General features: G+C 44.8%; 1 protein-coding gene across 9 annotated transcripts in view; it reads left to right on the forward strand.

The window, feature by feature from the left end:
- The window catches only part of ARHGAP27 (Rho GTPase activating protein 27), a 785,924-nt gene that overhangs the window by 662,944 nt on the left and 108,497 nt on the right, over window positions 1-14,483 (forward strand). For 5 of the 9 annotated variants that reach the window (XM_069634066.1, XM_069634069.1, XM_069634070.1 and 2 more), the window contains 2 exons: window positions 617-703; window positions 4,970-5,037. In XM_069634066.1, the coding sequence (XP_069490167.1) occupies window positions 617-703; window positions 4,970-5,037 (155 nt within the window). The remainder of the gene's footprint in view (window positions 1-616; window positions 704-4,969; window positions 5,038-14,483) is intronic. The other 4 variants (XM_069634072.1, XM_069634071.1, XM_069634074.1 and 1 more) reach the window with 1 other exon arrangement.

The raw sequence follows: 14,483 nt of genomic DNA on the forward strand, positions 1-14,483 counted from the left end.
TAAAGTCAAAAGGAGGGCCCGGAGCGGGCAGCAAACAAATGGCACGTGGGTAGAGAGCCACTGTATATTAAGGACCATGGCAGATGCCATGGCTTCATGGACAATCCAATAGCTGGCGCCTCTCTCCCAGCTGCTAAATGCTCCTATCCAAAGGGTGAAGATCGAGTTTTCACTAGCCCTGCCTGTTGATCCAGGCTCTGGGATGTTATTTGAAGGCAACGCGAGCTTTGGCCACTGCAGATTCAATCAAAGTAGAATGTATCCAATTGTTTTCATTGGATTTTGCCCCAAGTACATGTGTGCAGGGAGTTTAGGGTACTAATTGATGTACGGGTGTTAAGAGGCAGGCTGTGGGGGAATCTCCTTCTGCATATATTTGCGGCAAAATTAACCAGTTAAAAAAAATAAAAAGAATTCGATGAAATCTAACTTCGATAAAATCTTTTCGGCCAAATCACATAGAATCTTATTTGAATATATAGTTTCACAGTAGCATGTAGCTCTAGAAATCGTCTTGGGCCTCCCCTGAATGAATGTGCCAACAAATGGTCTTACATGGTGAATTGTTTTTCATTTGCTGATTTTGAATTCATTGAAGTGTATATTATTTCTGAAGGACCTTGAGGAACCAACCAGGAGGAATGCTTTCGATTTCACTGCAGAACATGGAGAGGCCATGCTTTTGGAGAGCCTCCAGCATCGTGTTAGTAGCTAAGACTTCTTATGTTCTGTTCTTGCTTTTAGTCCCTTTACTGGGCAAGGTTCGGTGGCATGTGAAATAAGCTGTTGGCAGATGGCGTTTGTGGTGATGGTGGTGGTGGTGGGGACGTGGTGATAGCCCACTGTCCCTGGTAGTTGGTGAATTTGGTATGAGGTGTAGAGTTGGACAAATTATGGTTTGTTTTTTTGTTGTTCTTTTTTGCATGCTTAAACATCAGTACACTTAAAAGATATGTCCATCATAGCACAAAATGCCTTCTTTGACTCTTGATATGTCGATACTTTCAAGTCTTTTTGCCCTTTTCATAAGTACTTACATTGAATGGACCCTCTGTTCCTTGCATATTTTCTCCCCGCAACCTCATTGACTCATTGTCCTATGAAGAGTCAATAGGGTGGCATGGCCTTGTCAGTGACAGTAGACACCTTCTGGAACACTTTTCTGGTAGTGTGCAGATGGCCACATGAACCTTTGCCGTTCACTTGGCTTTTTCGAATCAACTTAATTTGCCAAGAGCCTCCTACTAGTCTGAGGAAATCCGACAAGGGACAGTTTTTGGTAATTGAGTGGTCTAGATGCTCCTAACAATATAACACACCATTGTCATCACAGCAATAAAAGAGGAGACATTTAGATAGAAGAGGCAGGCCTCTTTATCAGATACTATTTAATAAAGTCTACCATACAACATAAAGTGGGTAATAGAGCGAAGAAATAGAGTGCACAATACAGATGCCCACCTTTCGAACCGTCTACAGTAATGGCTGGACCTTTGAGCACCGGGCGGCTGTGATGAGCCAAAATATTTGACTGCACAGCTGGGCATCTAAAGCTTTGTGTACTTGTTTTTCTTATAAGATTAGAAATCGCCTTCTGTGGCCCAGTATGGAGGTATTGGGTATTACCTAAAATGGTACAATGTGAGAGCTCTATACAAAGCTTCACAATAGGTACTGATATGTCTTAGAATGTTATTTATTTGTGCCCAACCTAATCAAGACCTAAAGGCACTAAAACGTGCGATCCATTGCATGATCGTCGGGTCCTTGTTACCTCAGCCCCCCACACAAAACCTTATAATGTCCTGAAATTAACTGGGAATAATCTCTCTAGCAACTCAAGTGATCCCAAGCCACACAGGAATTGGAGACAAATAAGGTAACCACTAGTTTAATCGGCTACATATGATTAAACAAATTAAATTACAGAGAATGATTTAATAACGAACAATTTATAATGAAGAAAATATCGAATTTTGTATTTCTTTTTTATTTTGGGGGTCTCCCCCCCACCCCCCATTTCCCGGTTTCCTACGCTTTTAAATCCACCCTAACCCCCTTTCCAACCCATTTAAACCCCTTACCCCACATACATTTTTAACAAAAAGTCGATATTTTTCGTTATTAAAGCATTCTCTGTAATTTAATTCGTTAAAATCACTGCTTAGCGTTTAAACCACACATCTTACCCGCCAGTCAATCTTTAGCATGAACTAGGTCGCAATTCACTTTTTCTGTCAAGCTATGCACTCGAGGGAGGCAGCCTCTCTCCAGCCAGTAGTCAGGTAGAAGTACTTCTGTTTACTTGAGGCGAGGTGGCCACCCTTCTAAAGGCTTTCAGTGGTTAATGTTAGTTATCTCCCTTCTGAATCACTTGTATTTCAGTGTATACATTGAGATCGTAAATGATGTGCACAGATGCTCTTTATAAACTCAGTGATTGAATTAAGAAACACATTCCTTTTCCTTCTGGCTGCTATGGCAACATGGACGATGCTTCCAGCCCAATTGCAGGTCGTATGTAATCCAAACCAGATTTCTCCGCAACAAAAGTCGCCACCAAACTCCACTGTTGAACTAAAACGACAGTATATCAAAATGGCTGTCCCTCATCAACACTGGGTGAAAAGGGGCCGAAGGTATCATTTTCCCAAAGCATTCGTTCCGTGCAATGCTTTGATTCAGAAGCTCACTTGTACGTTTTTTTGTTTAGCTAATACAGTATGTGTCACTGCCACTTTTTGTTCTCAGACCATGCATACCAGTAGCGAATTGGTTAAAACATGCGAGGGCACTGTCGCACATAATGCACCGAGGATTACAGCATGCAGAAGTAGACGCGTGCCGCATCACTTTAATCACTATAATGGGAAGGACCCCCTAGTGCGTTTTCTACTCCGATATCATTTGGAAATATTTCAAACTGTCTTTCGGGGTTTATCAACTTTATTAATAACCAACCACCATATAGTAAGTTCATGGACTGTAAGGGAGGGGGGGGAATATTCAGCGGCTTATTTTGACGATTCATAACACACACTAACCCGAGAAATAAAAGGTAGTCGAAGATTTCAAAAGCTAAGCTATGGCTATGCTATTTGCATAATAATATGTTCACTCTGATCTTCGTCAGTTGACAGAGGAGCCATTGAGTGGGAAAGCGTGGCAGAAAGTGGTGTGGCTGAGGCCAGATGGCAATACCTAGCGGCCCATATCGGTGATCTATATCCGTGCATCATATAATAGTGGAGCTGTCCTATGTCCGTGGCACTCATTTGGTTTTGCATAGAAATGGGACTATATTTGGCACCTAGGCTCTAGTGGTTTGTAGCAGAACGAGGTGTGTGGTAGGCACCTCCATCGCTATTTTTGCCACATGCTGGTGTGGAGCAGCGCTGGTTCCAGTCGAGAGCTGGCAGTAGTTCCTGCAGTGACTGGCAAGGTAGTCGATTGAAATCAATTAAAATATGGGTGAAAAGGGCAGGCGTGTAACATTGGTCAAGGGAATGTCCTGTCACCCTGAGGCTGGCAGGTTATCTTTCTCCTGCCCCCGCTCCGCCATCCCCCCCCCCCTGCACTGGGGAGTTCCCTCTGTCCATTAAGCCATTCGGCGCATGTGCGAGAAGATGGACCTCCCTATACCTGTGGAGCAGTGGATGGAAGGGAGAGGTGGGGGCATGGGAGGGAGGCAGATGGGCTTATACCCGGTTACACTAAATTATCAGCCCACTACCATGGGTCTCCCTCAAGGGGTGGGGGGCAGTTGACCCACCTGAAAAAAGCTCTTGGAACTGGGCTTGTCGAGAGAGGTTTTCGGCAGCATGGCATGTCAGAAGGGGTGAGCACTTCTTCCCCCACACCCTCTAAATGTGACTTTAAGATTGCCATATCTGTAATCCAGGAGGCACTCCATCATGAAAAGGAGTAATTTAATGGCTGTGTTGCCTATTAACCTTTTGAGTACCTGCCAAGAGTTCGCGGTCCAAAAAAGGTTTTTAAGTTTTCTGCATGTTCCCTGAAACTTGGGGAGAGTGGGCACATTATATAATGCACCGCCCACACATTTCTCTCTATATGTATCCGTGAAATAACTTTGTTAAAGGTATGGAATGCTTGCAACGCGAAACAACAAAAAATGTGCTAAACCATAACTCTCAGATCTTGCTGCTCTGCTCACGATGCCACCCATGACATCATAGATGGTATCATAATTGAGGCCATTCATGACATCCTGATGAGCTCACATTTGACGGCCTCTTTCTATGAAACGTGCTTGTACAAGTTCTTTTTTTAGTCTTGAGAGCGCTGATCAGTTCTAACCTGCACGCTTTATCAATGTCTAGACCACTACTATACATTCCAGTTAGAGGCAGGTGGTGGGTAGAGGTGGCTTTAAGGGTGGGCCACTGAGCTGGAGTCTTTTATGTGGAAATATCATTGTACTGCTGTTTCATCGGAATACATTATTGTTTGGGCATTTACTGCATGGTAATTTACTTCTAAGGGAGTAAGATAGAGGGGTATATATGGTGGGGTTGGTGGTTAAAGGTGGTTGGGAAAGTGTAAGTGGGGGGTGGGTATCTTTTTTAGGAAGGTATGAGAAGGAACAGCCATTAAAAGAAAAACATGATGTAACCTACCTTGAAGTAAATTCTCAGGTAGTAATGTATTTCGATGAAACCACCTAGAACTGAACTATCCAGTTGCTACTTCTCGTGCAGCGTGGATATGTGCCATCAATAGGGATTCCCCTGATTTTCATTTTGTATTGTAAACTATTGTTATACTTGCACTGTTTGTTACCAAAGAGGATTGAAGTTTCAAATGAGACCCAGTCCAACCTTTCACAAGGGATGAACAGAACTTAAATGTGGACATGTTTCGAGTCCTGGTTCTACTGCTGTGCAAGTGTTTCCTGCCCCCATATAATGACTTGTGTTGTAGTTTACCTGTTCCTTATCTGTTGTAGCCAAAGAATCTAGAAAAAGCTGGAATACTCAAGAAATCCAAAATTGCCGAAAATGGAAAGCGACTTCGGTATGATATTTACATATTACATTCACACATCACCACCATTATAACTTGATTGCCCCACGCTGTTATCATTTTGCTTTTAATCTAGAAATGGTTCAGTTTTCAGAGGCATCTAGAGAGGATTTTAATATGTGAATGAGTGATGAAATGTGCCCTTTGGCAATCAAATAATAAGCTCTTTCGCCACCTGTGCCATTGTCTTGACCAATCTGGAACTGGCCAAAGCCAGTTGAGTGTTTGACGGGGGCAAGCCGAAGATGAATGTAATATTTGCAATTAACGATTGTCACTAGGAGTGGGTGGTACCCACTGTGATGGGAGCCCAACTCATTGTCCTGAATTAGGAATGGTATTTTTCCTATGTGTAACGCTGGACCAGGGCGTGCCGGAGGCAGGGTCGGACTGGGACAAGAAATAGGCCCGGTCACCCAAAAAAAGTGGCCCAGCCCTCGCCTTATGACCCTTGACCTCTGATGACATCACCGGAAGTGATGTCATTTGACCGCATCTCAAAGTGACATCCCTGGAAGCGATGAAGCACGACCTTTCACCCCTTGACAAAACAGGAAGTGGGATCAAATGGCATTGTTCCTAAGTACACTACGAAAAATATGGTTATGATTTCACTAATGTGGTATACATTTCATACAAGAATGGATCGCCATATGTATAATTAATATCTGTGTGTATAGATCCATATTGTCAAATTACTGTGAATCCAAGCAGACGTCCAAGGCCAAATGATAATGTTATTGTACAGCACTTACGCTTAAGCTCTTTTTTATAGAACAAATATGCATACAATATCACCCAACCTGTGTTGGTACTCATTTATCGACCTAAGAAGGATGAAAGGCTTTTTGAAAAGAATTTTTTGTTTTTTTTAAACCGGCCCATGCTTGGCCAGAAACCGCCCTCCACTCGCCAGGGTCGATTTATGTTTTTTTAATTGCCCTCTTATGCGACCTGCACATATAAAAATACTCATAATGCAGATAGAGTAGTCCACAAACATCCACAGTTTCCCACTTTTCAAAACCCTGCCCGGCTCATGTTAGATAGACATTTTATGTGTGTGTAGCACAGTCCAGCCTGGTCGAGCTTATTTTGCCAGAATCACCCATCAACAATCTGCAGTTCTTTGTATAACTTTGAATCCTCTGCTAATCGGGTGACTTCTGATTGTCGGCAAAAGTGAATTTTCCCAGACCAGATGGTGTCATGATCAAACCTGAAGCAGAGGCAAGGCCACCAGTGCAGTCTGACTGTGTTCAACACTTGTGTATGAGCGCGATAGAAATAAAATATCAATCAATCAATCAATCAATAGTCAATAACTTGCTTGGCCCCCTTTGCTGCTGACCTCTTATCTGGTGACTTTCTGCTTTTGATTTTCATCTACGTTCCTACTTTTTTCTGTATCCCATCTCCTTTTCCTAATACCCTTTTCTTGCTTCTTTCCATTCCTTTTCTCCAGTGCCTGACGATTTTCTCCAGTTCCTATGTCAATGAGCTTACCTCTTTTCTGCTCCTATTGATCCTCTGACTTCTTAGTCTCTCCCTTTTTTCTTTTCTTGACCTCGTTATTTATCTGGTCTCTAATGTTTGTCCTCTTTCTCTTCTTCCCTCCTTTCCCTAAGGTTTTGAATGGGTGGTTCATTCTGAGCTCCTCCTGTTAGTATCAACTCCAGCTCTCTGCTTGGTTCTCTCCAGTCTGGCTGCCATTTCCTTTCGTTTGACTGAACCAGTCCTTACTTCCTCTCGACAAAAGCTTTCATTGCTTCTTATTCTAATAGACTCCTCGAAGGCATTTGACATGGTGAAACGCACTATTCTTTGCTCTTCACTCGCCTCAGAGCTTCTGGCACAACACTTTCCTGGTTCTCTTCTTATCTTTCTAATCACTATGACAGATATTTCGTCCAATATATGTGGGCTCCCTTAGCTAAAGGAAAGTAGGTACAGCTGCCATTTGTCAAATGCCGATTCAGATATTTTTTAAAGTGCCTTTATTTCCAAAATTGGTATTTTATGTATTTATTTCGTCGTTTTTTAGGTCACAGAACTATTCCAACTTATTACATAAAAAACATAATTATCAAAAAGAATGACATTTGGTATTTTTAAAAACAGCTCAAACCATGCCTTGCTGATGAAATTGTTTCTCGCTTTATCCTAGCGAGTTGCCAAAGATGTGGGGGTACCTCCTGAGAATGGGCAAGACCAAATTACCTCTTCAGTGGGGTGGTGTGCGATAAAGAGGGTCTGTTACCACACTTTAGCTTTTGGGCCCATGTCAAAGGGGAAGTAGATGTATTTGTAGATCGGCCTGGTCTACTCATAAAGATATTTGAATGTTTAAGTCCATAGGTTCTGCTGCTAAAAAGAATGGTCTGAAAGGAAAATGGGTAAAACGAAAAGCATGATTATTTTCTTAATTACCTTTTACAAATTTTCTTCAGGAAGATTGGAACTTAAGTTCTGAAAGAAATAAAGAAGGAAATCTGTTCAGAGACCTCAATTAACAATATCAATAATACATACATGCAATAAATCCCAATATCTAATACACATTCTACCGATCCCTCAAATAACCCTCGCACAGCTGTTAGAAGCAGATTTAACAAATTAGCAAACCTTAGAAATCACCAACATCATTATCATTCATAAAGAGCCACATTGCACCAGTGCAAGTCCTTATGTCATTTTGATTGAGAAAGTTACAAAAAATGTTTGGCTGAATATTGAAATATGCTATTCAGCACCCTTGACATGCAGGGAATACAAGCGAGCTGGTGCTGGTTTGTTAAGTAGATGGAAGGGTGTGGCAGTTGGTTGATATTAGTTTTCAAAATTATTGTTATGCTGTTAAGGTGAGACACTATACAATAATAAAATAAGACCTTTGATTTATCATTTTAAACCTGGCCCTAGTTATAATTTCATGTGTAGCTGCTAGGAGTCCTTTTCAAGTCAGTGCCTGCGTTAGAACTTGGAAAAGCAAACTTAGGGTTGTCTGGGCTTTCACAACCCCAGTTGTGCAAAAACACTTCCTTAAGTACCATAAATCTGAATTAAAAAGGAAGGGGGCATGTTGTGTAGTACAGTTAACAAATCACATAAATAGGAAATTAAAAGTGGACAGCCAGCCACCCAGAATCTACCCAGCATCAACCATGCCCCTGGAGGAATGTGGGTTGATGCAAGGCAGCCTACTGTCCTCTTCCCCCCCCACACCCCCAATTCCTGCCAGCTCCCAAAACAGGAGAACCGTTGCAGGCTTTCCAGCTTTGCAGCTCATCTCTACTTTCATCCCTCTCTCTCTACCCCTCTCAATACCTCTCTTTCATGGACTGACCACTCTCTTCTCTCAACACACCTGAAGCTCTCCCCTCCTCTTGCAGCAACATACCCGGCACGGCCACTCTGCTTCTAAGTCACCAGACCCATGGAAAAAGTGGCAGTGGTTGCCTTTGCCTCCACCTATACCCCTCCACCCAATTCTACAGCTCACTCCCACGCTGACACAGCCCTCGCTAACCTCAATCACCAACACTCTTGACACTCTTGCCCCTGTCATGAGGGTCCGACTGAAGCCTTCCAAACAGTGCAACTCTTGGTATGACTCTGACCTGGCTGCTCTTAAACGGAAGTGTAGGGCAGCTGAGCGGAAATGGAACGTGTCGGGTGAACCATCTGACAAACTGGCCTGCCGCCTCCTTCAAAGGCAATATCGACTCTGCATCCGCTCTGAGAAAAGAGTCTTTATTCAAGCCTGCATCTCTGCGGCATCTAACAGCACGGCCAAACTATTCAAATTCTGCAAGGAACTGGCCAATCCTGCAGCAGCCTCTTCTGTCACACCCACCCAGGACCTTTGCTCGGCCCTGGCTGCACACTTCATCACAAAAACCCAAGACATCCTTTCCACTCTCGCTACCACACCACAGTATACACCAACACCTGAGCCTCACTTGGCCCCCTCCAATTACCCTCTCTTCTCTCATCCGTCACACCTGATGAGGTTACCAGACAAGTCCGATCTATGAAGGCTTCATCCAAACAGGTGGACCTCTGCCCCTATAAAACCATTAAAGACCATATTGACCCCCTCACTCCAGCCTTGGCTGATCTCTGCAATCTCTCCTTTTCCACTGGAGTTTTCCCAACTGCCCTCAAGCACTTCCTTGTGCACCCTCTGCTCAAAAAAACCTCTGCCGACCCCCTCTATTCTGGCAAACTGCTGCCCTATCTCCATCATTCCTTTCCTGGGCAAAATCTTGGAGAAGTTGGCTATCTCTCAGCTGACCCTCCACACTGAGTCCATTGGTTGCTTCCATGACCATCAGTCTGGCTTTAGAGCATCCAGAGGCACGGAAACTGCTCTTCTGAACACCCGTGGAGACATGCTCTCAAATCTTGACACTAACACTCCCTCTGTCCTCATTCTCCTTGATCTCTCTTCTGCCTTTGACATGGTTAACAACAACATCCTGATTGCACGTCTCTGTGACACCCTGGGAATCACAGTTCAGGCTCTTTCATGGTTAACCTCCTTTCTCTCCGACCGCCCATCCCAGGTGGAACTGTGAGCCTTTCTCTCAACTATAGCTCTCTCGACCTGTGGCGTTCCCCAGGGATCTAACCTATCCCCTTGGTTCTTCATCGTCTACATGGCTGTCCTGGCACGTGTGATTGCCACCTTCACCCCGAACATCCAGTGTTACGCGGATGACACGCAACTATCTTTCAGGCTACCCTCAGCCGCCTCCATCTCCTCACTCATATCTGACTGTCTGTCCGCTATTGAGTCATGGTGTGCTGCAAATGACCTCTGCTACAGCGGCAGTAATACTGCGATCGTTCGCATTGGGACCCCTACTCCCGTTTTCCCACTTTCACTCTGGCCAGCCTCCCTTGGCACTGCGCCCGCACCCACGAGGCAAGAAACCTTAGTCATTTTCGACTACACTCTCTCCTTCTCCTCTCACATTTCGGACATCTCTAAAAAATCTATCAGCTACACCTCCTCAGAGGTACTCTACCTTTTCTCACTTTCCCCCAGCGCCTCACTGTCTCAAGAGCCCTGGTTCTCTCTAGGCTGGACTATTGCAACAGCCTCTTCCTCAACCTCCCTTCTTCTGCCCTGCGCCCTCTGCAACTCATCCAGAACATAACTGCAAGACTTAAGCTTGGCCTCAAGCCCAGGGACCGCATCTCTCCGGTGCTGAAATCCCTTCACTGGCTCCCCGTGGCTGCAAGGATCAAGTTCAAGACCCTCTGCATTGTCCACAAGGCTTTCTGGGGCCTCGGACCTACCTACCTGCAACACTGCCTACATAAATACTGTCCCTCACAAGCCCTCCGCTCTTCTACCTCCAACCTTCTGCGAGGTGAGCCTGTTCTCCAAGCATAGATTTGGAGGGAGATCCTTATCCTCAGCAGGTGCCTCCCTCTGGAATAGCCTCCCTCCGTCTTGACCCAGATCTTCATCATTTCCAGAAACTCCTCAAGACCTTCCTCTTCTCCTCTTCCTTCTGCCTCCTTCTACCCTGCTAATCCACCTATCTGCTCTTTCCCTCTCTCCCTCCTCTTCCTTACAGCTTGCTGACTGGCCACCTGGTGTACCTCAGAGTCTCAGAGGTCCCAGGCACCCCTGTCCGTCCTCTTTCGCACTTCCCTTAGGGCGCTTCACCCCACCCACACTCACTGCACTTGAGAAATAACCAAAGAGAGTGGCTCTCTTTGCACGTACCCCAGTCTCCACTGACTGGGTGCATTCTGACCTCCCTGTGACCGTCTGTGCTCTTGCACGATCCGTACGCACCATGCCTGAAAATCTTCTGTCTGTCCTCCCTTGTCTTCACTGCTTAATTGCACTGGTAACACTGCAGAATCGCTGTCAGGCCAGTTTGCTTTATCTCAACTGTTATATGTTCTTTACGCACTTACTGTGCCTGTGCAGACTATTATCGTCTTGGAATTTCAAGGGCTCTGAGCGACTTGTTTTTTTTTCCTCATGTTCCCACCCTCCTTGAGCTCTTTGAAACACTTGCTTGTGTACAAGCGCTTTATAAATAAACAATACCATACCATACCATTTGAAGCAAAGGGCCCCTCCTGACCTGGCAAGGAAGGACAGCCAACACAGGAAAGGCCATCTTGAACATGATTTTAAACATGCAGGAGGCTATTTGGAGCATATGGTCCTCTTACATTATCACTGCTAAAAGGGCAGCATGCAATAGCACACGTGCAAAAAGGATAAAAATGCAACTACTGCCACCAGCCTGTTTAGAGGATATCTGGAAGGTAACAAGAATGTTTCTATGGGGAATGAAGAGGGCACACAAAATGTCCCCACTGCTCTCCATGTAAGGTGGCGTGTGTTGTGTAGTATTGTACCTAACTATCTGCACTGGGTGCACACAGTGCTGCTAGTAGAATACAGCTGTGTCCTATAGATTGTGATGGGACCTGAGGGTTCCAAGAACTACAGTTGGGAACACAAGATGGGAGAACCTTACTGAAAGGATGTCATCTGTTTAGCTCCCTGCCCCTTTCTATATAACTAGCCCTGTAACTCTGTAATTTATAAATAAACTTACTCCTTTTATATATACAAGTCTCCTGTGCCTTACCTGAATCCAGATGTCTTCTTACCATCCCTGATACTACAAATGGCGACGAGGATGGGATGAGCAGGTGTTTTCTGGCTCCTGCTAAACTCATATACATGGCCTGTTCATCCCAAGATGAAAGGACCCACTGAAGAAAATTCTTCTGACTCCTGGCATCATAAAAAAAATAAATGCTTTTGGCAGAGGTCCATGATGAGCCCAGCAGTGGCACAGCCCAGTGCCAGCTTCCATGTGAGATGACTTCATGAGATGACTTCAAATATCATCCTGCGCATGGTATAAGCCCTGCTATTTTATATTTATACGGCAGGCAGCCGGCAAGACATTTGAGGAGCATCCTTGTCAATTAAGGTACTGTGCAGCATGGCTGCGGGTTTGCAGCAGCGTTTAAACTAAGGGCCGGGTTGCCCACTGCTACTGCTGTGTTACAGGGCTATGGAAGGATTGAGATTCCGCTTTGTATACAGCTGCTATTAAAGTACTGTGAGAGTATACGCAGCACTGATGGGTAGTGCGTTATTCTCCGCACCAAAGTATGAATACTCAGAGATGATGTTTACTTCCAGACATTAAGGGCAAGCTGGTTAACAGAATTGCAGTGTTGGCACATGGGCTAAAATGTTCCTGCTCTGCGCACCACCCAAATATCGTGAATCGGAGCCCTGCTATCACCGTTAATGTAACGGCCGAGATCTGCACTGCGAAGTGAATATTTTAAAGTGATGATGAAATGGAATGTTCTGAGCGCATCAGTGAAGCTGCGAACTCTGGGTTCATGAGTGTTCCTGTTCGTTAATGTTACGAGCTGCGTATAAGTTGCTTCTGTGATTGCGGAAGGGAATATATATTTGAGGAACCGACATTAAAAACATTGCCAGCGTGATGACGTTTACGGGAAATGTTATGCCTCCGTTCCGTATGTGAAATGCGGCTTATGTTCTGCGTGCTTCGTGAACACCGGGTGACCAAGCAAGATAAAAATAAATGAAGATAACTGCACTCGTGGAAATAGCGGCATGTGAAGTGCAGAGACACGCGCTGAAGCTAAGTGAGCAATACATGATCCTGGAAAAAAAATGAACAACGTTGTCACCTGTTTCAACGTGTCTTTTAGTTGTGGCTGCGTGTGTTTAGCCAACCAATGGACTCAGTTTGGAGGGTCAGCTGAGAGATAGCCAACTTCTCCAAGATTTTGCCCAGGAAAGGAATGATGGAGATAGGGCAGCAGTTTGCCAGAATGGAGGGGGTCGGCAGAGGTTTTCCCAAGGCGCAGCTCTAGTTGGGAATACCTTAGTGTATCGGGTGTGTATACCTGGTAATCAAGTCCTAGAGGTCTGACGCCTGGCCTCGTCAATCCCAGCACCTGCCAAGGAAGACTGGGAGACAATAGAGTAGTGTTTGGTCACTATACAATATTAGACAGTGTGAGTCACTATTTTATCTGCTAACGCAGCATATGTGTTTTACGAGAGTGAGAAGAACTGAGAGCCACAACCCTACGAATTTGCAGAGCTTGAGAAATTGCACTCACGACAGCACATTTTTAATGGATTTTGGATGTTCCAGTGCCGTAACCGTCATTGTCATGAAGGATATTTATAAAATGAATGCCGTTCCGAATAGAATAGATGAAAAAATATACAAAGCAGAAAATCTCCCCCACAGTAGCCTGTTGAGAATTCGCGACATGTGATGAAGTCCGTCCTCCTCCTCCCCAAGGTCCTGCGCATCACAAATTAAAATCCCAGCTGGTTGGTATCAATCTTTCATTCTTCCTAGGTCACTAAAATGAGTGGTATTGCCTTAGGTAACAATACCACCAATTAGGAGTGTCAAAAGACAATTCAATGTATGAAGCCTGGGACGAGGTCACATATGGGCGGCAAGAGGATGTTTTTGGTGGGACTCTGGAGGACTGCCATCAACAACTTGAAATTTGCCCCAGAAGCAGTACATGTGCGATTCTCCTAGGTTCTCCTGAAGCTAGCCTCTGCACCCCTAAATACTTGGCTGTCACCCAAGTATCTTATAAGAAGGGGTTATGAAGAGTAAGCTGCTCATGCACCTGCATCCATGTGAACCTGCAAGCCCTATAACATTCTAAAATGCGTTTTCAGAGACATGCAATTGTGTACTCTACGCATGTGCATTATCCCAGGCCCATTCACCACAATTCCAGAGGCCCAGGGTATCGGGACAAGATTAGATGTAGAGAGATTCTGAGGTTGGGAGAAGGGCAGGCCCAATAAAGCCACAGGCAAACTGAATTCAAAATAGCAGGCTACTGTTTTATCATCTAAGTGAGCAGAGCTGCGGAGCAGTCCACCACACAATGGTGAAAAGGCAGGGAGATTGTGGTTCATTCAGTGCTTACCCAGTTGCCATGCCAACTTGTAACACATACAGCTGACACTAATCCCACACAAAAACGCATGTCCTGGTCCTGTACTCGCACGGGTACATTAGCAGGCCCCTCAACAGGGAAGTGTAGGAGTTTGCTGTTTGAGTGCAGTGGTGCAGGAGAAGTACGTGTAGAGTGTGGTGGAGTGGTGAGGAGAGAGGAGCAGGAGGTGTAGAAGAGAAAGGCCCAGCAGGAGGTGGATAGTAGGTGAGATAATGGAGAGGTCGACAAAGGGAGGAGGGCGGTGTAGGGTATTTTGTGGAGATTTGGGGCCTGACAGTATTTTATTACCGCCGAAAAATAACTTAGCAATAATCACTCTTTGTATTCAGATTTGGCCATGTGCAACAATAATACAATGGACATGCATTATTTCAGCACCCAGACCTGCATATTTGGTATACGTG

This window comes from Ambystoma mexicanum, chromosome 13 (assembly GCF_040938575.1).
Source record: "Ambystoma mexicanum isolate Mex_15411 chromosome 13, UKY_AmexF1_1, whole genome shotgun sequence".
Classification (NCBI taxonomy): Eukaryota; Metazoa; Chordata; class Amphibia; order Caudata; family Ambystomatidae; genus Ambystoma; species Ambystoma mexicanum.